The sequence below is a fragment of the Orbicella faveolata genome, unplaced genomic scaffold, assembly GCF_042242905.1.
Source record: "Orbicella faveolata isolate gen_17 unplaced genomic scaffold, um_ofav_v1 contig_2, whole genome shotgun sequence".
Classification (NCBI taxonomy): Eukaryota; Metazoa; Cnidaria; class Anthozoa; order Scleractinia; family Merulinidae; genus Orbicella; species Orbicella faveolata.
In genome coordinates, this window is record NW_028301547.1 from 16,627,195 (window position 1) to 16,650,760 (window position 23,566).

The 23,566-nt window shown below is 39.8% G+C and overlaps 2 protein-coding genes and 1 pseudogene across 2 annotated transcripts; 1 reads left to right on the forward strand and 2 right to left on the reverse strand.

Annotated features, from left to right (window-relative positions):
* Nucleotides 1-436: 436 nt before the first annotated feature.
* On the reverse strand, nucleotides 437-2,765 carry LOC149112173 (uncharacterized; annotated as a pseudogene).
* Nucleotides 2,766-3,637: 872 nt separating this feature from the next.
* On the reverse strand, nucleotides 3,638-11,696 carry LOC149112174 (uncharacterized). Its single transcript, XM_089289924.1, has one exon. The coding sequence runs from the start codon at nucleotides 6,997-6,999 to the stop codon at nucleotides 5,368-5,370; it is 1,632 nt and encodes a 543-aa protein (XP_089146050.1). The 5' UTR covers nucleotides 7,000-11,696; the 3' UTR covers nucleotides 3,638-5,367.
* Nucleotides 11,697-11,951: 255 nt separating this feature from the next.
* On the forward strand, nucleotides 11,952-15,401 carry LOC110049591 (uncharacterized). The gene has a single exon (XM_020755395.2). The coding sequence runs from the start codon at nucleotides 11,952-11,954 to the stop codon at nucleotides 13,569-13,571; it is 1,620 nt and encodes a 539-aa protein (XP_020611054.1). The 3' UTR covers nucleotides 13,572-15,401.
* Nucleotides 15,402-23,566: the final 8,165 nt, after the last annotated feature.

The window sequence follows — 23,566 nt, forward strand, 5'->3', positions numbered from 1 at the left end:
TATAGTTTGCCGTTATTTTTCACACGCTTCATAGGTGTTTTTAAAATGGTTCGGAAAACCACTATATCAACATCTCTGAGATTAGTTTAAAACGAGGAATAAATTAGAGTGGTTGTTCCACATTTGTGTGAAGTTTGAAGTCAACTGAATTTATTTTAAGACTTTGCCAGCGCTTCGTCCTCGCACCTTATTTCGGTCATTTTATTACACGAAAAACCGCACTTTGACCGCGCTTTCAAATTTTCGCGAATTTCTGAAAAATAAAAATTCGCTGGAACCTTGAAATATGATTTTTAGAATTAGGTCACCTAAGGGTATCTTTGGGCAAAATATGAGCGATTTGCCAAATGGGTCGTTGACCGGCGGTTCTCGATCCTAACAGTCAGCCATTCTTAAGAGACGTTCCAGGCTTATGACGCACCAGTGCGCTGAGACGTTATGAGTCTGATTAACTGCCTTTTACTTACAATTTTAAGCCAACAACCAGAATCACGGATATCTGTAGTCAGCAGTGTGGCAACGTTCGGGTCGAGCAGCTTGCAGATCTTTGCGATCGCTAGCTTTAAGTAAAGGGCATATCACAAGGCTGATTTAAGGGCTCTTTAAAGCGCTCATGTGCCATGTCTAAAAGATTTGAACTAAACCATAGTCCTGAAGACATAGTAGTTACAAATGCCATTAAAATATGTCTTTTCCATCTTCTTTGCCAAACAGCCATTACAGCTATATTCTGATAGCGAGTCTCGATCGCTAGAGAGAGGCTGGTGAAAAACCACTCGATCACCAATTGAACTGAAGTCGTCATAGCAAAAGACTGTAGCAGTTCTAAAAGGGACTCGTCTTTTAAGTATACGTATTGATACAAGTACAATAATCCGTTAACAGACACTATAGCAGTTGATTCATACAACATGCTCATGATAGCGATATCAGCCATTAGTCTCTCACGGCGAGGAGTACGAAAACTTCCCCAAGGAGCTGATTTCCTTTTGCAAATCACATGACAAATGTGATCAATCATAACCATTGTGCTTCGTTCTATAACTTCTGTAGCGCCGTGAATCAATCCAAGAACAGCCATGGATTGTAAACTGTCGAGATCTGCTTGCAACACTCGGAACATAATCGCTGAGGCACAATACAATGGCGCTAACAAGACACATAAAATATCCCGGATGCATAATGCTTCCTAGCCGTTGAACAACTATTCGTGAGATTACTTTAAATAAGGCTCCAATGAGAGGAGCGAAGAGTGCGATTACCAGGCGCAGTAGACTTTCCTCGCTTTGCTTGTTATACAGTGGGTAAATTATGGAGACCACGACAACGGCAACAATTATGAGAGAACAGAAGGGAACTGTCATTTGTAAACCTAAGGCAATCTTCTGCCTCCATGTCCGTAGCAGACGGAAGTGACTCGTTAGCAGATAGGCTTGCCCACATATACTCATAAAAAACAAAACATTGAGAGGAAGTTTTTGCAAAGTCGCAAAGTTGTGTCCAAGAAATATGCGAGGCAAACAACCAGGATAAGTTTTCGTTTGATCCCCATTAACTGATGTGGGCGAAGAAGAAATAAGGTGTATACAAAGAACGAGATGTATAGAAAAACACAAGCAACTGCAGCAGAAATTGATCTCATCCATTGGACTTTTACTGGAATGGACTTCTTTGGGTAAAATTGACAGTTGTTTATAGTTTTAAAACATAGATAGTAGATCAACATGTATACTGACCCAATAATGGTGGCAGTTAGCAAAGAGATCAAAGCTCCAATGTACATTGATTTACAGACCGTTCGGAGAGCAGATGGTCTGAGTCGCTTCCAAGCCATCCCTCCATCTTCGTCTTCGTGATCTTCTTGTGATTCGTCTTTTTCCTCTGTTGAGCACGCGTTTACTAGCCTGATTGCCTGGCTGTTAGACCGCGCTCGATAGTCCAAGCTTGTGGCTTCTCTGTCGTTGTATTCTTGACAAATACACTCTTCATCAGGATCTCCGTGACGATACCATTCTTGGTCTGTGCTTTCTAGAGGACTGTAGCCAAAAGACTCTGTCGTGTATTCAGGTTCTTGTGGGTTGTAGTGCTCTGCCACTCCTCGTGTAAAACTGAACACGATATGACCAAACACCTCTATCAGTGTTCTGTTACTCATTGCCCCGTAAGAGAGTCGAACAAAAGGTGATAACCTTGAATTTGGTCCAAAGGGAAAAAAACGCAGCCAGAGGATGTAACATCTTCGTGTTTCCTATTTCCTCCTCATTTCCGCCTCATGTGATCAGTTTCGACTCCAAAGTGATGTGAAAGACATCATCGTGATATCAGTAAAATCAGCAAGAAACCAGTTGACTTGTTCGGTCGCAAAGATTCGTAAGTAATTTCAGCTGTAACATCCTCTGCACTCGAAAATAGTGACTCGTCGAACGTCGACGATCATTACTTATGATTGATTGAACTGATAAAGTTTTCTCAAATCCAACGAATAATGAACCAAGCACTGCACTTGTCTTTTCTTCCTTAAAGCTGTTAGCGTGTTAGGTCCGAAACTCTCAATAAAAATCACCGAGGGTTTTGATTGCACTTCTTACAATGTAATCTAGAGCATAACTTTCACTCTGTTTAAGATGTTTTACGTAAGAAATCGTTTCCGCGAATATCATGCATTACGGTAATACTTTGTGGGACCAGAAAATTCAGACCCATAGAAAAGTTGGCAAGACCTTCAGAATCATCAACCCTGATGATGAGAATATGTCGAAAACGTTTGGTTGGGTAATAAATCTTCTTTTTAAGTTTTTAGCCTTGTATATTATCAATTTGTATCGTTTACTATTTTCCAAAATAGAATGCAAGGAATTGAAGGTTCCCGGCTTGGCTTTAAAGAGGATCGTAGCCAAAGACTCTCATAGATATTTTTACTTGTATTTCATCACGGCAATTATTTCCCCGATAATTTCAAACGAATAGAGCCTTTGAATAATACTGAATTTTCAAAACTAAACTTTATTTACTATAGTGAGAATCGAAAAATACATTACGGAAAGTGTGCTTAATTTTATGGCAATCGCAGCACTCTGTCTCAGGCACAGAAAAACTAAAAGAAATAATCTTTTTGCAAATTCAATCGAAAGTCAGAAGCCATTGATTAATTTGAAATTGCTATTTTAGCCTAAATAAGACGCTAGCACAGAAACAAAGAACTAGAATGAAAGTTTTGCCGTAATGATGGCGTGACACTGAAAGAGATTTTACATTTAAGTAATCAAAATATACGAACAACTTTCCCTTCCCGTTTTTTTTTTTTTTTTTTTTTTTTGCGGGGGGGGGGGGGGGGGGAGGGGGGGAGGGAAGTGTTTCCTAAAAGCAATTTTACCCACGACTACCTCTAACTATAGTGCCTTTGGATAAAATAACTGAAAACTGAACTCGGTTAAAAAAAAAAAACAAAATCAACCAGCTAGTTGAAAAGAAACTAGCATTTTCTCGTTCTCCATAACTTTCGCCCATGTTTCTATTTGATAATTAGATTAAGAGCTCGGTTTTTCTAAGGGGTAAAAGCTGAGCCGAATCAAGTATCTAATCATTTAATAAAAAGGAGAGCGAATAATCTAATTGTTTAAGTAAAAACCCGACAAAATTTCCTTCAATTAAAATTTTTTAATATTTCCGTCTACCTGTACAAATTTTAAGTAGTATTAAACCCTTTACCCTTTGGCAAAGTCAAGCGCGACATGAATTGTAGTTTGAAACTTACTAAGCACTTAATGACTGGCCCCCGCGGGAAACAGTGAGCTTTGTTTCCCCGAGACCCTCAATGTTCCCGAGGTTGCGGTCAAGGGGAAACAAAACTCACTGTATCCCGCGGGGCCAGTCATTGAATGTTTTGTTATACTTCTCAACTCAATAATAAATTTAAAAAACCGCAAAAAATCAATTTGCTTTCTGAGGCCGGCTGGCACACAAATTTGCCGCGGTTTTAACGAATCACGACCTGATTACGTGCGAGTCGTTAGTTCAAGTTGTTGTTTCCCTAGGGAGTTAGTGAGTTTTGACCCACGGTATACGTTACACGTTCTCCTCCAATCGGAAAACGTATTTGGGTTGGAAGGTATAACAAACCTGTGTATTCGCACTCATCAGTACATTAAACAATTTTGCGGTTTTAAAACGTCGCAAAAGGGGAAAATTCCTTTCTTGGCCTTCCTAGAAATTAAATTATCCAGTAATATTTCTAAATTAATAAGAAGAGGAGAAAACGCCACCATTATGTAGAGGAACTCCAGCCAATTCTCTCTAATTAACAATTTGACTACGAGCGTGAGATTTCTATGAGCGAATAATCATCGAAGCGTAGCCGAGTGGACTTTCGTTCATAGAAAACGGGGACGAGTAGTCTAATTGTTTTAGTAGACACTCTAATTACAGAGTAAAACCTTCCATTTTTAAGCCTAAAATTAGAAAATGACCAGAGAACCAATCAGATTGGCGGATTTCCAATATAACACACCTGAGTGGCTACTTTTTCCTGATAGTGTACGTTACCTCAGCCAATCACATTGAAGTATTTGTAGTGGAGTAGAAATCTACCAAAACTCGATCAAAAGCGGAAAACGCTTTCCATTTGTTATTTTACGATAACTACAGAAATTCTCGCGCGTAGAATGGCTAATTTTCATTCTCAATAAGCGGACAGACACATGAATTCATATTTAATGCGATGCGTCAACGAGCGAGAGCGGACAATTTAACAACTTGTTATCGTAAAAAAAAAAAATTGATTAAAATTATGACAGCTGTGAATATTGTCTTGTCAGCAGGCCGGTGAGATTTAAATATGTGCAAGAGTACGAAGTCTTACGTTGGTGCGCCTATCACCTTTGCCCTGATTCTGACTTAGACAGCATTTTGCAGGCTTGATCAGTAACGATTAAGCTAATCAGAACCCCCTATAACTAACATGGTAACAAATGCAAAACAATCTTAAAGTACTAAATCTTAACATTTGAGTATAAGCTTGACTACAATCCATCAAATATTTCGCTCGCGCGTGATTGGTCTAAACACGTTAAGTGACCGAATATTACCCAGCTAAAACTGGGAATATCCTAGAATAGCTGCAAATTTTTCCTTACTCCAGACACTCTGATATTCGATCCAAAAACTCGAAGCCGATGTCGAAACAGAACACTAGGACGTTTTGTGTTAATTAGTACATTAACACATTAGTTGATTGTTCACTTCGATGATGGCGTGAAAATTCCCAATCACTTCCAAGCCAACAACCAGAATCACGGGTCTCTGCAGTCAGCGGTGTGGTATTGTTCGGGTTGAGCAGCTTGTAGCTCAAAGTCTTTGTGATCGCTAGCTTTAAGCCAACGGCATTTCACAAGGCTGATTGGAGGGCACTTCAAAACGCTCATGTGCCATGTCTAAAAGGTTTGCGCTAACCCATAGGGCTGACGACATAGTAGCTACAACTGCCATTAAAATGTGTCTTTTCCATCTTCTTTGCCAAGCAGCCATTACAGCTATATTCTGATAGCGAGTCTCGATCGCTAGAGACACGCTGGTGAAAAACCACTCGATCACCAGTTGAACTGAAGTTGTGATAGCAAAGGACCGTAGCAGTTTTAAAAGAGAATATTCTTTTAAGTATACATATTGATACAAGTACAATAATCCGTTAACAGACACTATAGCAGTTGATTCGAACAACATGCTCATGACTGCGATATCAGCCATTAGTCTCTCACGGCGAGGAGTACGAAAACTTCGCCAAGGAGCTGATGTCCGTTTGCAAATCACATGACAAATGTGGTCAATCAGAATCATTGTGCTTCGTTCTATAACTTCTGTAGCGCCGTGAATCAATCCAAGAACAGCCATGGATTGTAAACTGTCAAGATCTGCTTGCAACACTCGGAACATAATCGCTGAGGCACAATACAATGGCGCTAACAGGACACACGAATATCTTGGATGGGTAACGTTGCCTAGCCGCTGAACAGAAATTCGTGAGATTACTTTAAATAAGACTCCAATGAGAGGAGCAAAGAGTGCGATTACCAGGCGTAGAATACTTTCCTTGCTTTGCACGTTACACAGAGGATAAATGATAGCGACCACAGCAACGGCAAGAATTATAATGGAACAGAGAGGAGCTGTCATTTGCAAGAACAAAGCCAGCTGCTGTCTCCTTGTCCGTCGCAGACGGAAGTGATTCGTTAGAAGATAGGCTTGAACACATACACTCATAAAGAAAAAGACATAGAGTGGAAGTTTTTGCAAAGTAGAAAGCTTGGAATGAGATATTCCCAAAGCTTGTAGAAACACTCGATAAGTTGAGTCCAAGAAATATGTGAGGCAAGCAGCCAGGATCAGTTTTCCTTTCACCCCCATTAATTGATACCGGCGAAAGAGAAATAAGGTGTTCACAAAGAAGGAACTGTATAGGAAAACACAAGCCACTGCAGCAGAAATTGATCTCATCCATTGGACGTTTACTGGAAAGGATCTCTTTGGGTAAAATTCACAGTTGTTTACAGTCTTAAGACATAGATAGCAGCTCAACATGTATACTGAACCTATGATTGTAGCAGTTAGTAAAGAAATCAAAGCTCCAATGTACATTGATTTACAAACCGTTCTGAGAGCGGATGGTCTGAGTCGCTTCCAAGCCATTGCTCTATCTTCATCTTGTTGATCTTCCTCTATTTCATCGTTCTCCTCTGGGAAACTTGCGTCTATAAGGCTTGCATTAATTCTGCTAGATCTTATGAAGTCTAAAGTTGTGGCTTGTCTGTTGCTGTATTCTTGATAAATACACTCCTCGTCAGCATCTCCGTGACGGTACCATTCTTGGCCTGTGCTCTCTACAGGACTGTAGCCAAAAGACTCTGCCGTGTATTCAGGGTCTTGTGGGTTGTAGTGCTCTGTCACTCCTCGTGTAAAACTGAACACGATATGACCAAAAACCTCGATCAGGGCGTTTCCATTCATCGTGTTTGGTTGGGAGACCAGTTGAACAAATATTTCAAAACCCACCTAGTTTTTTGTCAGTGCAGGAGCCCGTTTTCTAATCGACACCTGGTTAGTGATGCTCTTAGGGGTACAGCAAGCAACGTGACTGAACTTTGGTGGCAATCTGCATTTGACAAACTATGTCTTCCGGTGATATTTGTTTTTCTTTCGTTCGAAGCCTTCTGTCGAGAAATCAGCGGGCCGTATAACTGTTGTGTCTTGTGAAGTTATGTTTTCAAATATTCACTTTTTATGAACACTTTTTTGTTCCGCCTGTTAATTACTATATATCTACTAAAACCCTCAATTTTCGACTTTAAAATCTAAGTAAAAAGCAGGTGGTCAATAATGATCTATCTATTGGCTGTTCATGGAAGGGTGTTTTACTTGGCAAATCATAGGGTACGCATTTTCGTGCGATTCTAGAAAGTCTTTTTCATGCAAACCAAGGAAAGATCTCCCTGTATGCCACATTCAAATTTTCAAGCCGAAAAAATTGAATTTTATTTGTCGATATGATAACATGGCAACTTCATGAATATTTAAGCTAAAGGAACTGCGGTCTTTTCAAAGTGTTCTCAAACATCTTTCAGTGGTTCGAACTTGGCTGCATTTTCTGTTTTTCTGTCAGTAGCTGGATCGAGGCACGTCATTCCTCTCTCGACCCTTGCGTCCACGGATCGAAACTTATTTTTCTCTCAGTTTTTTCAAGCTTTTTGTCCAGCATATGCAATTGTGCCTCGAGTTAAGCTAACACAATGAACCCTAAACACCTCTATCAGCGTGTTACTCATAACGAAAATGTTTGGCTCGGAAACTGCATCAGTTGAATGTACTCTCAAGAACTATAGCTACTCTTACTTTTAACTGAATAACTGAAAAATTGCGGGGATTCCAAAACGCTTTTTAAAAACTTTGGACAACCACTTTGAAAACATTACTTATCAGGAGATCAAATTGACGTGACTTATTGAAGTACATGAAATGTTGAACAAGGTATCATTTTTGTCCGAAAATCATCATTAATTTTTTTTTGAAAAACTATTTGATTAACATTCAGCTGAGGAAGTTTCAATCAGTGTCGAAACTGTGAATAAGAAAGAATCGTTCAATGCTTATCGCTGTTGCTCAGCTGCTTCAGTCAAGTTTTGTCTGGATACAATGATTTGATCGACGCGTAGGTCATTCTCGTCTCCGGCAGAGCCAACTGTCACTCTTAGCTTAGCACAAAGGAAAGATGGCGCTGAAGGCACAAGATCAGCTAGTTGTTTGAATTAATAAGAGTTTCACTGCCGATTATATATAAGATGGACATGTATAGACATGCAGCTCTAGATCTGGAGACGTGAATGATCGTAGCCAAGAATAAATCGAGATTTTCGAGTGCTATTTAAATTTTCAAGTGTATCTATAACTCGATATACATCCAGTTAACAACGTGAACCTGTTTTTATAACAATAACAGGGAACCTGAACTGTCTGGTTGAATCTCTCTGTTCGAATTGCTGGTTTTCAGTGTCACGCAATTCAAAATAGATCAAAATAAAAATTAAAACCGGTCAATAGATAAAGTCCAGAATCTGGGAAATGAAAGAAGGTAAATATGCGAAGACTCTCGCCAAAATTCTGGTCACAGCAATTTTTCTTATGCGAGATATGCCAAGAAATTTTTTACCCAAATTTATAGAGATTCGTATGGAGACGCCATGCTGGTGCCCATCCGTATGGGCACCAACATGGCGGCCGGAAACCAACAGAAACATCTGACACTGAGTTTTGCAACAAAAGAGTGAATTTATCCCTCAAGGAACTCTAAAACATTAAAATAATACTTTTTCTAAGACATGAACTGTTCAGATAGCCAAGTTCTCCGAAATAAGTCACTCTTTTAACCATCATTACAGCTCTCGGCTAAGCCGTCATGTAAATGCCGCGTAACGCAAAAGCTTAGAAATTTAAGCGTAGTGTATCACAAAACCAAGAACCCATTCGGAGCGAAAATTTGTATGAACATTAGTTTTCAGCTGCTCTTATACATCATTTCAGTAAAATCTCAGGAAGATCAATAGTTTTGTAGGTCGAATTTTAGTGACGTCATGTGAAAACCACCTATTAGTTGCATTCGTGCGTCCGATAAATTTGCATAACGAAATACTCCTCTGTTAAAATTTTGTGAGAAGGTCTGTGAGGCTAGAAAATCCACACATGCAGCCAGTGACACTGTCTCGGTTTGAGATTTTCCCGTTAAGGCCCCGCTCTCGGTTTCACCCAATATGATCCAAGCTCTCGTAAGCGACTACCTAGGCTTGAAATTTTGGGTGGTCGCTTACGGGAGGTTCGACTGTAGTTAATAACGCTTTTTGGTGCACAAGGATTTGACTAATAATAATAATAATAATAATAATAATAATAATAATAATAATAATAATAGTAATAGCAATAGCAATAGCAATAGTAATAGTAATAGTAATAGTAATAGTAATAATAATAATAATAATAATAATAACTTTATTACCGTGTTAATTACATCTAGCAGTGGAGAATCCCCACTGCTAATAGAAAAGTCCTATAAGAGAAATTATGAGTTACAAAGATGACAGTCACTACATCCATCTAAGATGTTGTCTAGATCTGGCCTCCGTACGTGGGTCTTAAACTGCTTGAGATTTATCGCCGATCTTTCTTTACTTGTTAGTTTGCTCCACAGTCTTGGGCCTAGATATCGAATTGAATGTTTTCCATACGTAGCAGTGTTAAATCTAGGTAAATGAAAATCTCTCTGCCGTAAATTAGAAGTGTGGCTATTAGCATAAAACATGTTACAAATAGTCCGCAGGCACAAATTATGTTTAACCTTATACATTAAAATACATATGTCTTGTAGTCTCCTATTATACAATGTTGGTAGACTGGCTTTCTCTAACAGCTGCTGGTAGCTAGACAACTTATCTCTAAAAACAGCACGCAGTCCTCGCTCCTGTACTCTCTCTCTAATCTACGAGTGTCCGAGGCTCTGCAAAATGCCACACTAGGTGGCAATATGTAAGATGAGGGAGAATAGCTGCTTTGTACAGGTGTAATTTGGCCTCAGTTGGTATAAGATTCTTCCACCTCATGATCACTCCAATTCTCTGGCTAGCTTTCTTACAGACATTACTTATATCTATTCTCGGGTGGTTGAACTCCTTCACAAACGTGTCAAGAGCCAGACTGGATCCACCGAAAAGGAAAATGGCTGCAGCCAATTGGATACGGTTGTTTCCCGGGGGGACTTCCATATGAAAAGGACGGGGGTGCTCTTCGGAAATTTTGAAAAAAAACCCCTAAGAGGTACCACAATCTTGTTTTGTGGGCGTGGCTTGAATGTTTTTTCACCCCTAAGAGGTACCAATTGTAAAACAGCGCATTAACTGACTTTCATTATTTCTAACAGCAATAAAGACGATTGCTTCGAATACCTTCTACAGTCTGTACTCGTAAAGTTTTAAAATTGTCAACTATCTCCTGTCACATTTTTTTTTTTTTTGGCTCAGTACCCTACCAGATAGCGCAAAAGCTCCTGCTGTGGAACTTTTGAGGTTGAGCACCCTAAGAGGTGCCAAAACCGCCTTACCTTACCCCTACAAGGTACGACGAGCACGCACGTCCTTTTTATATGGGAGTCCCCCAGGGGGGTTGTTTTCGTTTCATCGACTATTTTATGTCTGCCTATTTATGTCTGCTTGTACATGCATAGAGAGTTCTGGAATAAATTGGTCACCTTAAGTTCAGTTAATGACCGTTTAAATTCAGTTGACTAATTCTCGGGACGTTTCCCTCTACTAGCATCTATCATTAGATTATCATCTCTTGCTTCTATAAACCGGAAAGCGTTGAATGCATGGTACGTTCTCGACAGGAGATGTTCGTTACAGCGTTAGCCTGAGGGTTTCAGTTGCACCTTCTAGAAACTGAGAGATTTCAATTTACTTGGCTCAAAGAGTTCATGGACCCGTTGCTAACTTCAATAACATACTTTTTACTTTAAACCATTTTCCATGGTATTCAAAATGAAATAAGTTCCAATACAGTGATGGTGTCTCAGTGGAGCTAGCAGTTCTAAACGAGCCAAGAAAAAGGGCATTAATAACTGAGAAAACAAGTTTCGATCCTCTTCAATGAGAACGCCGGGAGCAGACTGGTATCCACATCCTGTTGACAAGGTTTTTCGGTTACCAGCTCTCAATGATACAGAACAAGATATTCCAAAATTAAGCAGCGCTGGAAACCTAAGGGGAAAGAATTGTCTTGTGTCCGTTTGAATCTAACAAGAAAAAAAAAACGTTACTAAATAATTTTTCCACACAATTTTTCCTTCGAGATGCAAGTTTTACTTCCGAACCAGATGTTTACCACATAACTAGCAGGGAATCTATTGTTCTCCAATAATGCTTTCTAACTAACTCAGCAAGATGACTTAAAAATAAAGGTGGGTTCGGAATGCTCGGAAAATGATTTGCTTGTCGTAATTGTTCCAATGTATCTTTGAAATCATGCCTCAACTCTACAATAAAAAAACTATTTCACAGCAGTTTTAATGAGTATCATATTATTAATTGAGACTTTCAACATAACAATATCCTTGGCTTGGGTTTACTGAGGCGAATCACATGAAACAGCCTCACGATCTATAGACTATTACTGAATAATGACAATAATTTTTAGTTTCATTTATGCGTACTTGGTTCCAAACAATCGTAAATTAATGTTTCAAAGTTCGGTAGCAAATAGGACTCCCAAAGAGCTTTAAAATGCCAAGGAACACAGGAATATTTTAGTTTACCTGTTCCAAGTCATCGTGGAGTACACAATTCGGTTTCCTTCATACAAGAAACCCGTCAAATTACACTGACAAAAATTTTCTTTACATTCGTTCGGTATTCGAAGCAACAATGAGTAGCAGTACACTGATAGAGGTTTTTGGTCATATCGCGTTCAGTTTTACACGAGGAGTGACAGAGCACTACAACCCACAAGAACCTGAATACACAGCAGAGTCTTTTGGCTACGATCCTCTACAAAGCACAGGTCGAGAATGGTATTATGCTCCTGTTGATGAGCTCATTTATCAAGAATACAGCGACAAAGACGCCACAAGCTTGGACTATCTAGCGTCTAACCACCCAGATATAAGGGTTATAAATGCGTGTACGCCAGAGGAGAACGAAGAAACAGAGGAAGATCAACAAGATGAAGATAGAGCAATGGCTTGGAAGCGACTCAGACCATCTGCTCTCCGCACAGTTTGTAAATCCATGTACATTGGAGCTATGATTTCTTTACTAACTGCTACAATCATCGGCTCAGTATGCATTTTCATCTCTTATGTTTGTTATAAAACTATAAACAGATGCGAATTTTACCCAAAGGAGACCATTCCAGTGAAAGTGCAGTGGTTGAGATCGATTTCTGATGCCATCTGTGTTGCTTTTCTGTATGGATCGGAATTGTTGGTTTTTCGATTTCTTTTTCGCTCATATCAGTTAAATGGGGTGAAGAGACAACTGATCTTAGTTATTTGCCTTGCATATGGTTTAGACGCATCTTATCGCATGCTCCTACAAGCGCTAGGAGTGTCTCATTCCAAACTTTCGACAGTGCAAAAGATTCCACTTTTCGTTTTCAGTACTCTAAGTTCATGCCGGCAATTTTATCTTCTAACAAAACACTTTTTCGAGCGCTGCTCAAGGAGACAGCAGGCGTTGTTTTTCTTTCAAACGTTAATTCTCGTGTTTTCTGTTGTAATTATTGTCATTCCTGAAGCCGAAATAATTTACCCAGCCTATAACAAACAAGACAAGGATGGTAAACTTCTAATCGCACTTTTCTCTCCTCTCATTGGAGTCCTTCTCAAAGTAATCTCACGAATTTGTGTACAGCGGTCATGGAACATTACCCATCCGGGATATTCGCATACCTTGTTAGCACCTTTGTGGTGCATGTCAGCGGTTATGTTCCGAGTGTTGCAAGCAGATCTTGACAGTTTGCAATCCATCGTCATTCTTGGAATAATTCACGGCGCTACAGAAGTCATAGAACGAAGCACCATGGTTGTGATTGATCACATTTGTCATGTGATTTGGAAAAGAACATCAGCTCCTTGGGGAAGTTTTCGTACTCCTCGCCGTGAGAGACTGATGGCTGATATCGCTATCATGAGCATGTTGTTTGAATCAACTGCTATAGTGTCTGTGAACGGCTTTCTGTACTTGTATCACTTTATTTACTTACAAAACGATTCCCTTTTAAAGTTGCTGCAGTCGTTTGCTATCACAACCTCGGTTCAACTGGTAATTGAGTGGTTTTTCACCAGCGTCTCTCTAGCGATCGAGACTCACTATCAGAATATGGCTGTCATGGCTGTTTGGCGAAGAAGATGGAAAAGGCACATTTTATTGGCAACCATTGTTGCCGCAATAGTAACATCATGGACCAGTACATTCCTTTCATTAATTGCTCATGGGCGCTTTAACGAATCTTTGAGCCAGCCTTGTAAAATGCCGTTTAGCTAAAGACGCTACGCAAGAGAGCTACCACATCGTGAAACCTTTAGCCAAAGGAGATAGTTTACTTGAGAAAAACTGATTTAAAATGTACTATTATCTAGGGGCCTGTCTGTTTACAAGAAGAGAGGGTTACCCTAGCACTCGCACATTTCCTGTTTTATTTCTTCGTCGTATTTACAAGGCTGCTAGGGTTACCCGGATAGGAGGGTTACCATATCTGCGTGCGGGAGTTGCCCTGGCAGGTAGGTTAACTTTTTCCCTTGTAAACACTCCAGGTAGGGTTAACCCGCCTACCCGGGTTAACTTTCTAATTGTTTCCAGACCCTTTAAGTGTAACCGTCCATTAAGTTGTCCCGGGATGTAGGGTTACCCTACTTGTAAAATTTTGCTTGTAAACCCGGACTATCTTTTGCCCTCCAGCTAGGGTTAACCCGCTTGCTAGGATAACCCTCCCTCCTTGTAAACAGGCCCTAAGGGCTTAATCTGGGGGCTTTAATTATCTAAGACATTTATCTAAGGGCTTGATCTAAGGTCTTCATCAGGGACTTTATCTAAGGGCTTTATCTAAGAAATTTTTTAAGGCCTTTATCTAAAGCTTTATCTAAGGGTTTTATCAAGGACTTTATCTAAGGGCTTTATTTAAGGACTTTTTTTACATGTAAGGGCTTTATCTAAGGGCTTTATTAAGGGCCTTATCTAAGGGCTTTATCTAAAGGCTTTATCTGAGGGCTTTTTTAAGCGCTTTATCTAAGGACTTTATCTAAGGGCTTTATCTAAGGGATTTTTTAAGGACTTTATCTAAGGACTTTATCTAAAGGGCTTTATCCAAGGGATTTTTTAAGGGCTTTATCTAAGGGCTTTTTTAAGGGTTTTATCTAAGGACTATCTAAGGTCTTTATCTAAGGGTTTTATCTAAGGGCTTTATCTAAGAGCTTTTTTAAGGGCTTTATCTGAGAACTTTTTTAAAGGCTTTTTCTAAGGGCTTTATCTAAGGGCTTTTTTAAGGGCTTTATCTAAGGACTATCTAAGGGCGTTATCTAAGGGCTTTTTTAAGGGCTCTTTTTAAGGGCGTTATCTCAGGACTTTATCTAAGGGCTTTATTTAGGGGCTTTATGTAAGGACTTTACATCAGTAAGGGCTTTTTTAAGGGCTTTATCGGAGGGTTTTTTTAAGGGCTAGTTTATCGAAGGGCTTTATCTAAGGGCTAGTTTATCGAAGGGCTTTATCTAAGGGCTTTATCTGAGGACTTTATCTAAGAGCTTTATCTGAGGGCTAAACTGCCGCTTAACTAACCATTAGACGCAGTGGCCTAATAGCTAGTTCACTTGACCCAATATCTAGCGGTCAGCCTTCCAGGCCCAGCCAGGGTTATTATTTTGTGTTTTTAGGGAAGAAGTTTTACTCTTTCAGTGCCTCTCTCCCCCCAGGAGTATAAATGGGTACCGGCGAATTGTTGGGCCAACCTAATAGAATGTTGTAGAGTAACCAGCAATGGACTAGCAACCCACCCAGGGGGAGTAGACGCTTAAATTTTAAGTCACATATATTGGAGATAAGCGCCAAGAGGTATGGGTCAGCTTTACATCAAATTCACCAGAGAACTTGAGGACATAAGCTACTGAGGACAGTAGAGACTCTGGCAACCATCAGGAAGACTTAAAATGTTGAAACTTAACTTTTAGTAAGCAAGTGACTGAGTAAGTAACCACGGTAGCCCATTCAGCAACGAGGCTGGTATCCACAGGGATCCTGGGGAATAAAGATATGTACAATCTATAAGATCTAAAAAATTAAGTACAATTTAGAAATTTGAAATTAGAGTAGAAATAATAAAAACTTTAAAAAAATACTTAAAAGGCTAAAATGTACAAATATGATAAAATGTTTATAGATTTCCAAAGGATAAAAATTACAAATAAAAATGCTTAATTATTAAACTGTTCTGCTGTTTTGTCCTGCATTTGTTGCATTAACTAGAGTAAAACACAGCAGTTCATGCACCAATCACCCTTGAGGAAATTGTAAATGTTATGATTAATGTGTGTACAGTAAACGTGGGAATATTGAGCAGCTAAAATGAAAGTAAGCTGGCTATAGGAAGTATGTACGGTGGTCTTCTTTAGAGACAAGTATTCTATGTGCAAGTGTTTGGTTTGTTTTCCTTACTGCCAGTAAGTTAATCAATTCATAATAGAACTTTACTTTAAATATCGTGATGAAAATTGTGTAGAAATATTTTACGAGAGTTTTGTTTGTCATCGCTTAGTTAGTTAAATGAAGTATGTTCTATACCTACATACGGTTAGTGTTTCAGGAGAAAGAGAAAACAAACAGCGGTTACAAACCGATAACAAACGGGTTTCTTATGGTATATTTTAAAAACTCTACGTTTTGTATGCTACAACATGTGTAACCGCTGTTTGTTTTATCTTTCTCCTGAAATTGAAATGGCCGAAAAACAAGAATTTTTTCGGCTAGTGTTTCGGTAGGTCTGTATTATATTTGTAGCACTCGTTTTGCAACTTGATGTACTTTATGTCTCTCTGTTTCTTTTTTTTTATTATTATTATTTATTACTATTTTTTTTAATTTTTTTTTTTTTATTTTGCACGTGTGAAACTCAATAAATCCAACATTTACATATGTACTCTAGCCAAAGTAATAGGCACTTTCGGGTTCAATTAGACAATTTGTGCTAGATGTACATGTATCTTAATGTAAGAAACAAGGACAGTGCAGGGGGGTGGTATTTGACCAATGGTTGGGTATAGGGGTGTCGCCGGTGGTTTGAAACCCTGACCCAAGACAAAGAAAAATCCCTGACGAGTAGGACAAGACTATCTAGAATCCTGTTTAGGACAAAAGATTTGATGAGATTAGAGGATATCGACAACAATACAAGTACTGCATAATCCTGAAAATTGAGTGATGCTGACTAAGTAGTGACCATCTAAACACCGGCAAACGTCTCCGATTTCGGCTTGTAACATACTGTTAAACCACAGGTAATGACAGCAAACGTGCGATCATACCCTGTTCAGGATGGGTTCAGACCCCTCTTAGGACAGATTCTCATAAAATTCTATACCTTGTTCAGGGTAGCGAGGCCAAAAACAACACCCTGCACGTATATAGGTAGATTTTATTGTGGATAAATTCCCAACGCAGCAAAGATGACCACAATACCGTCGTGAAAACAACACGAGGGTGTAGGAGGTTTGAAGCCGAAACCTTTTCGCCAACGAGGCCTGACGGTGAATTTTGAGCGTGTGACGTAGTCATGTATGAAGCCTATTCACTAATAATTCGCCGCACTGCACTATGGCTGGGATTGACCGCATTTGTCAGTGATAGAATTTTAAAAAGATCGTTAGCTCTGTGGGGACGGGAAGGTCTGTACTCCTCGCCAAAAGATATTAATGACTGACGTCGCTATCATGGTCATGTGGAAATCAACTGCTACAGTGTCTGTTAACGAATTTTTGTACTTGTGGCAATTTATTTACTTACAAAACGATTCCCTGGCAGTTTTTTGCCTTTCATACTTCAGTTTAGTTGGTGACTGAGTGGCTTTTCCCCAGCATTTTCAAAGTGATCGAAACTCACTAACAGAACATGGTTATTATGGCTGTTTAAAGGGCATTTTATTGGCAACTGAAACTGCAGTATCGGTGGCGTTGTGGACTAGTACATCCCTTTGGCATTTATACATGGACGCGTTAAAGAGTCTTTAAGTCAGCCCTGCGTGAATATTCCGTTCGAGAGATTACATTTTGAACACATATAGTGGTGGGCATCTCATCAGAGTCAGGGTCTCTCTTGGCCTGCGGGGGCAGGCGGGATAGGCTCTGTGAATGATGTAATATATCTACCACGAGAGAGTGTGTTTCGTCGGGATACCCAAACGCCGAGAAAAGAGTTGAGAATACGACGCGCAGCGGAGTAATTTTGACGAAATTCGAGGTGTTTGGATAGCAGATGAAACACTATCTCGAGTGTTTGATATACTGATCTTCTCAATCGAAACAAAAACTAAAGAGTAAACGGAGAACTAAAATCGTGAAAATCTATGCTAATTAAGACCGGGTAATGATTTTCTTTGTTTTAACTTAATGAATTATTAAGAGTTTGAGAAATGAAGGTGAACGTCGTTTCTCGTTCCTTTGTGAATCGACCGTTGCCAGGGAACGCCACTATGTCAAATTGTATTCAAAATCCATTACCACCTCCGCATTCACTCACGTAGCCATGATCTAAAACAAAGGTGAAAAGTCATTTTAAACTTGAACGGATTTCAATTTCAGTAAAGGTCTCTACTCACATAACAGGTGTACCCCTCGCTTTGGAAAATTATCGGCAAAATTTCCGAATACAGGAAAAAGAAAAAGCAGTCAAGATTGTACGTAAAACTAAACCTGTTGAGACTTAGGTCTGAACAGTGGAACGGAATGCGGTTTCCTGGTGTCCATGTTGTGGAAGGGTTTCTATCTAATGACCATGAGTGAATCCATAGCAAACAATAAAACGCTTCTACTTCTTTGCACTGATCACAAGTTACCATTATCGAGTCGCGTTAAAGCACTTTAAAACAACACTTGACTCGCACCAAGAGTGTCTTCCTCATCCCCGGGGAGGTCCCATATATAAAGGACGGGGATTCAAGTCGTACCTTATAGGGGTTAAAAAGCGGTTTTCATATCTCTTAGGGTGTTCAGCCTCAAAGGGTCCACAGCGGAAGCTTTTAAGGTATCTTTTAGGGTATTGATCAGAAAAACGTATGACAGGAGATAACGAGTTGTTTTAGAATTGGAACTTAGGGGTTAAAAAAAAATTCAAGCCACGCCCACAAAACAGGAACTTGGTGCCTCTTAGGGGTGCTTTTCAAAATTTCCGACGAGCACCCCCGTCGTTTTTATATGGGAATCCCGCCACGGGCTTGCTCCTCTCGTAATCGGCATAAAGAGCGGAGGAAGTCAAGAATGAAGATTAAAAAAGGTAGTAATTTTCTTTTTTCATATTCTAGCTTTCGAAAGCTAATATTCCACTAATTTACATTGAGGAAGCCCAAGCAAGTTCAAGCAGAAAATCTATGCGATTGGAAAATCTGGGGCAAACCATTCGATTCGTTGGTGGAAGTTTCTAACCAGAAAGCATTTCTGAAAGCGCCTTGAAGAAGAGTTTCCACTTTCTTAAATCTTCGCAACGATGTTCTCTCAATACGTCAGTTCAGGTTTTAAGGCTGTTAGCATTGTAGACATTAGACATAGTTGTTACTGGTTTGATGACAAGTGAGATGAGTAGCAGTACAGTGATAGAGGTGTTTGGCCATATCGTGTTCAGTTTTACACGAGGAGTGACAGAGCACTACAACCCACAAGAACCTGAATACACGACAGAGTCTTTTGGCTACGATCCTCTAGAAAGCACAGGTCGAGAATGGTATCGTCACGGAGATCCTGATGAGGAGTGTATTTATCAAGAATACAGCGACAGAGAAGCCACACGTTTAGACTTCATAAGATCCAGCAGAATTAAATAAATGCAAGACTTATAGACGCAAGTTTACCAGAGGAGAACAATGAAACACAGGAAGATCAGCAAGATGAAGATAGAGCAATGGCCTGGAAGCGACTCAGACCATCCGCTCTACGAACAATTTGTAAATCAATGTACAATGGAGCTTTGATTTTCATTTTTACAGCGACCACGATAGGTATAGTATACCTGTTGCTCTCGTATCTCTGTTTTAAAACTAAACTCCAGTGCGAACTGCACCCAGCAACATCAATTCCGTTGCAGGTTCAGTGGATGCGAACAATGTCAAATGTCATCTTTGAATTTTTTTTAACACATTTGGTTCTTCACAAGTTTGTTCTTACTTTTCCGTCCAAATCAGTTAATGGGGGTGAAAAGGAAACTCGTGTTACTCTGCTAGCTTTAAGAATGTCTCATTCAAAGTTAACTTCGTTACAAAAGCTTCCGCTCAAAGTTTTGCTTTTCATCAGTGTTTGTTGGCAAGTCCATTTGTTAACGAAACATCTCTGCACACGGTCATCAAGAAGAAAACGGATAACATTGTTCCTACAAATGACACTGATGGCATTTTTTTATTTCTTCACTGTAACTACCGTAGTACTCTTTCTTTATCCAGCATATAGTAGGGAAAACGAAGAAGGAAAGCTACTTATTGCAGTCTTTTCTCCTCTCATTGGGGTCGCTCTCAAAACAATATCACGAGTTGGAATTCAACGGTGCTGGGACCTTAGCCATCCACGATATTCGTATGTCTTACTAGCGCCATTGTACCTTGGCACGGCAGTAACTTTTCGAGTTTTACACGCGGATCTAGGTACCTTGCACTCCATTGCTCTTCTTGGAATAATTCATGGCGCTACAGAAGTCATAGAACGCAGCACCATTGTTGTGATTGATCACGTTTTTCATCTGTTTTGCAAAAGAACATCAGCTCCTTGGGGAAGTTTTCGTACTCCTCGCCGTGAAAGACTAATGGCTGATATCGCTATCATGAGCATGTTGTATGAATCAACTGCTATAGTGTCTGTTAACGGCTTCTTGTATTTATATCAGTTGATGTACTTCCGCGAAAAAGATCATCCTTTGACGTTGCTACAGACTTTTGCCATTCACACTTCAGTTGAACTGGTGATCGAGTGGTTTTTAACCAGAGTTTCTCTAGCGATCGAGACACACTATCAGAATATGACTGTCATGGCTGTTTGGCGAAGAAGATGAAAAAGACATATCTTGTTAGCAGTTGTAAATGTAGTGCCAATAGCTTTATGGACAAGCGGCACCGCATTGGTAAATGTCCGTTTGCATTTTAACGAAACCATCTTTACACAGCCCTGCGAATTGCCATTTACACGAGTTTAGAGAGGCGTCCTAGAATCCCGGCTTTGTCTGAACTAAAACCAGAAACACCGGAATACTCGTTTGATCTTCTCTACAAACTTTTAGCTTACACTAGTTGCCGCCGCGGTGAGCGAGCCTGAAGCGAACGAACGAGGCAGCTCTCTAATCGGGAGAAGGTCACATTGAAGGGGCCCTGAACGCGTTTTTGCGAAACGCAGGGAATTGTGGTAGCGGTAAGATCAAAGGCGCAAGGAATTGTGGTTATGCGCGAATGGAAAAATTAATATGCGCTGTTTTCCATGTGCTCTCTCGCGTTGAAGACTGTTCGGGGGTGAGGTTTTCTCAGCTGAGTAAATTGTTCTGTTTTTTTACGCTTGTTGCTGGGTTTTTTACGCTTTTGTTATCCTTTATTGCTGCGCAGTGAGTGAGCCTGGACAACAGAAGCATCAGTTAATACAGAAAAGAAGAAGTTTGAAGGGCTAAGGCGCCCGCCGTGATAGAACCAAGTCAGTTTTCAAAATTTTATCGTTTGCTTACCGTAAACATTAAAACTCTCAAAACTAGATTTGTAGAAGTAAACCAGTTGAAAAAGGTTCGACGTTGTATTGTGCTATTGATGATGTTTAATTGTGCAAAAGCAAAATTTTGATTTCTAACCAGGCAGCTGTTTCATAGTTTGAAGCAGAGTTCCCTATAATTTTCAGGTGTTATTTGCGATCTGTTGAAGCTAATATTATTTTTGAAGTCACAGATTTTACCGGTACCTTTTATATATTCTACCTGCACAACTTAACTCAACATTTTGGAAATCACACGGGGAAAGGATATACTTCAATCAAATCCTTCGCAAAAATCACGGCTTGTTATTAAAAATCTCCAACCGGAAGTCCTTCAGCCGTGATCTAAAACCTTCTGGAATGTTGTATTTCTCATGTAATATTCGTATAATTTGTATACGAATGTATAATTTAGAAACCTTGCAACAATGCTATTCAATTCCTTTGAGAAGTTTCTGGAAACTCTCAGGTGTACTTGTATAAGAGCGCGAGTTTCGTCCATAAGAGAACAATGAAAATGTAATGAGGCTTAGTGCTGCATGCAGCCGACTGCTGTATTCCGAGAAGTTAAATAAACCAGTTTGTTACTGTTCCGACAATCCTGGGCTCTGTATGGGAACAATCCTGCTCTGCACACTCCTTACATCATTCTTCCCTTCGGCAGCATTTTGTACCATTTAGGAAAACTAGTTACTTAGCAATAATCAATCAGGAATCATTGAAATCCTTTGCCCAAAACTAACCTACGGCGTATTCCGCTTCGGGTCTGTTATGTTTAGGTCCATGCCCAATGAGTGAGTACAGGTGTAGGTGTTCACGTGGCTGTTTGTTTGTCTCGTGCCCGTGCTCGCAGAGAAACGAAGAGGAACACGTGACGACATTTTAAGGAGGGAGTGCAAATTGATGAATGTGCGGAGGGTGGAGGTTGGGGTAAAGTAGGTTGGGAGTAAATATCCAGAATATTAAATAAATCATAAGTTTTATCATCTGAGGTGTTTGGTTAATTCATTGCGCGCATTTTTCCTCTTCTCTGGGTCGAAAAAGTACTTACACTCCCCTCCCCCCCTCCTAATCTAATCTAATGGTCCAACTCTAAAATCTGAGGGCGTCTGTGTTCAAGGCCTCGCGATTTTTTTCCTTAAATGCGTGGAAAGCGACTAGTAACCGTTTTTGGGATGTCATGCAACGTTCCCCGAGCGTTGCGTGACTTCCCACATGAGAAGACTAGGAAACGACTTGATTGGTTCATCGATCGTTTTCTGTTTAAGTCATGTTGTAAATTGTCGAAGTAAGTGCTTTGCGTTTTCGCTATGGCTTCTTTTATCGGTCTTGCGGAAAAATATCTCGAGATTCGAGAGATGGCCGTAGAGGCCACAATGTAGATTTGGTACATTTTGTGAGTGAGATTCTAATACATTTAGAATTTTAAAGATTCAAAACAAAATTAACAGAGATAATCGGAGAAATTATTCCTCACGTGTCCGTTTTCTGTTTGTGAACATTGCAAAGGTCATAACTGTTTCAAGTGCAGAGAGCAATTTCCTTTGTTGTCTCCGTGTGTCATGACAGATGTCGTGACACCGAAATGGTTTAATCATTAAATCCATGGACAGTACCAATATTTCTTGAGGGCTCTCTTGAGGAGAGCGGAGGCTTGTAACACAAACCAGATAGGTCAAAGTTACGGGGGCCCTCTGAGTGTGGAATCTACATAGAAAATTTATACAAAACACTGGGCAGTAAGACCTGAGAAAAAAAATCCTTCATTGTGACTGGTTGAGAGCAGCCAATTTATCATTAATTCTTAATTTGCACTGCAGTACAAATTAACGCCCGCGCGTTCGCAATTTTCTCAGTCATATACTGTAAATGAGTAATCGTATGAAAGCTCGAGCAATTAAGGATTTACACTACTCGTGATATTTATAAATTCTTTTAACCTACACTCGCCTAAAGGCTCGTGCAATTTTGAGAGAAATTTTAAATATCACTCGCAGTGTAAATGCTTCATTGCACTCGCATTCATACTAATATTACCATAATGATTAACGACGCTTGTATCTTGTACTCTCTTTTTGAATTAATTTTAGAACACCGAGTTTAAACCTTTGTTATCTTGCACTCGTTTTCTTTCTGAATAAAAGACAGCCGTGTCAGATCACAAAATTCATGTCCCTGTCATGTTATTAAAATAAGGCAACATGCCTTGATTGTCTGCTGAAAATCACGATCCTATTATGCTTCAAAGGCGTCACTATTATACTCCGTCATGCTTACATGTAAAAGATAAAGCTTAACGCTAATTATATTGAGGCGTGAGCGACGCCATTGCTCTGGTGGGTTGAATTAGCAAAACCTTATTGTGTGCTGAAGCCCAATTTGACCAATTTGGAAGCTCTCCTTCATGCTGAGACCAACAGGTAGCTATATATCGTCACAAGTCAGTCACGACTTGCCCAGGCACCTGCCAAGGCCCAGGCCATCAGCCAGTTTCAGTGTCTCTATTATTCCGGCAAAATGATCGATTCTATTGCCTCACATTATGCTCAAAATAATGCCGGCATAATGTCC

Bases quoted from the DNA above. Each gene is read 5' to 3' on its own strand.
- LOC149112174 (XM_089289924.1), bottom strand. From the start codon at position 6,999: ATGAATGGAAACGCCCTGATCGAGGTTTTTGGTCATATCGTGTTCAGT.
- LOC110049591 (XM_020755395.2), top strand. From the start codon at position 11,952: ATGAGTAGCAGTACACTGATAGAGGTTTTTGGTCATATCGCGTTCAGT.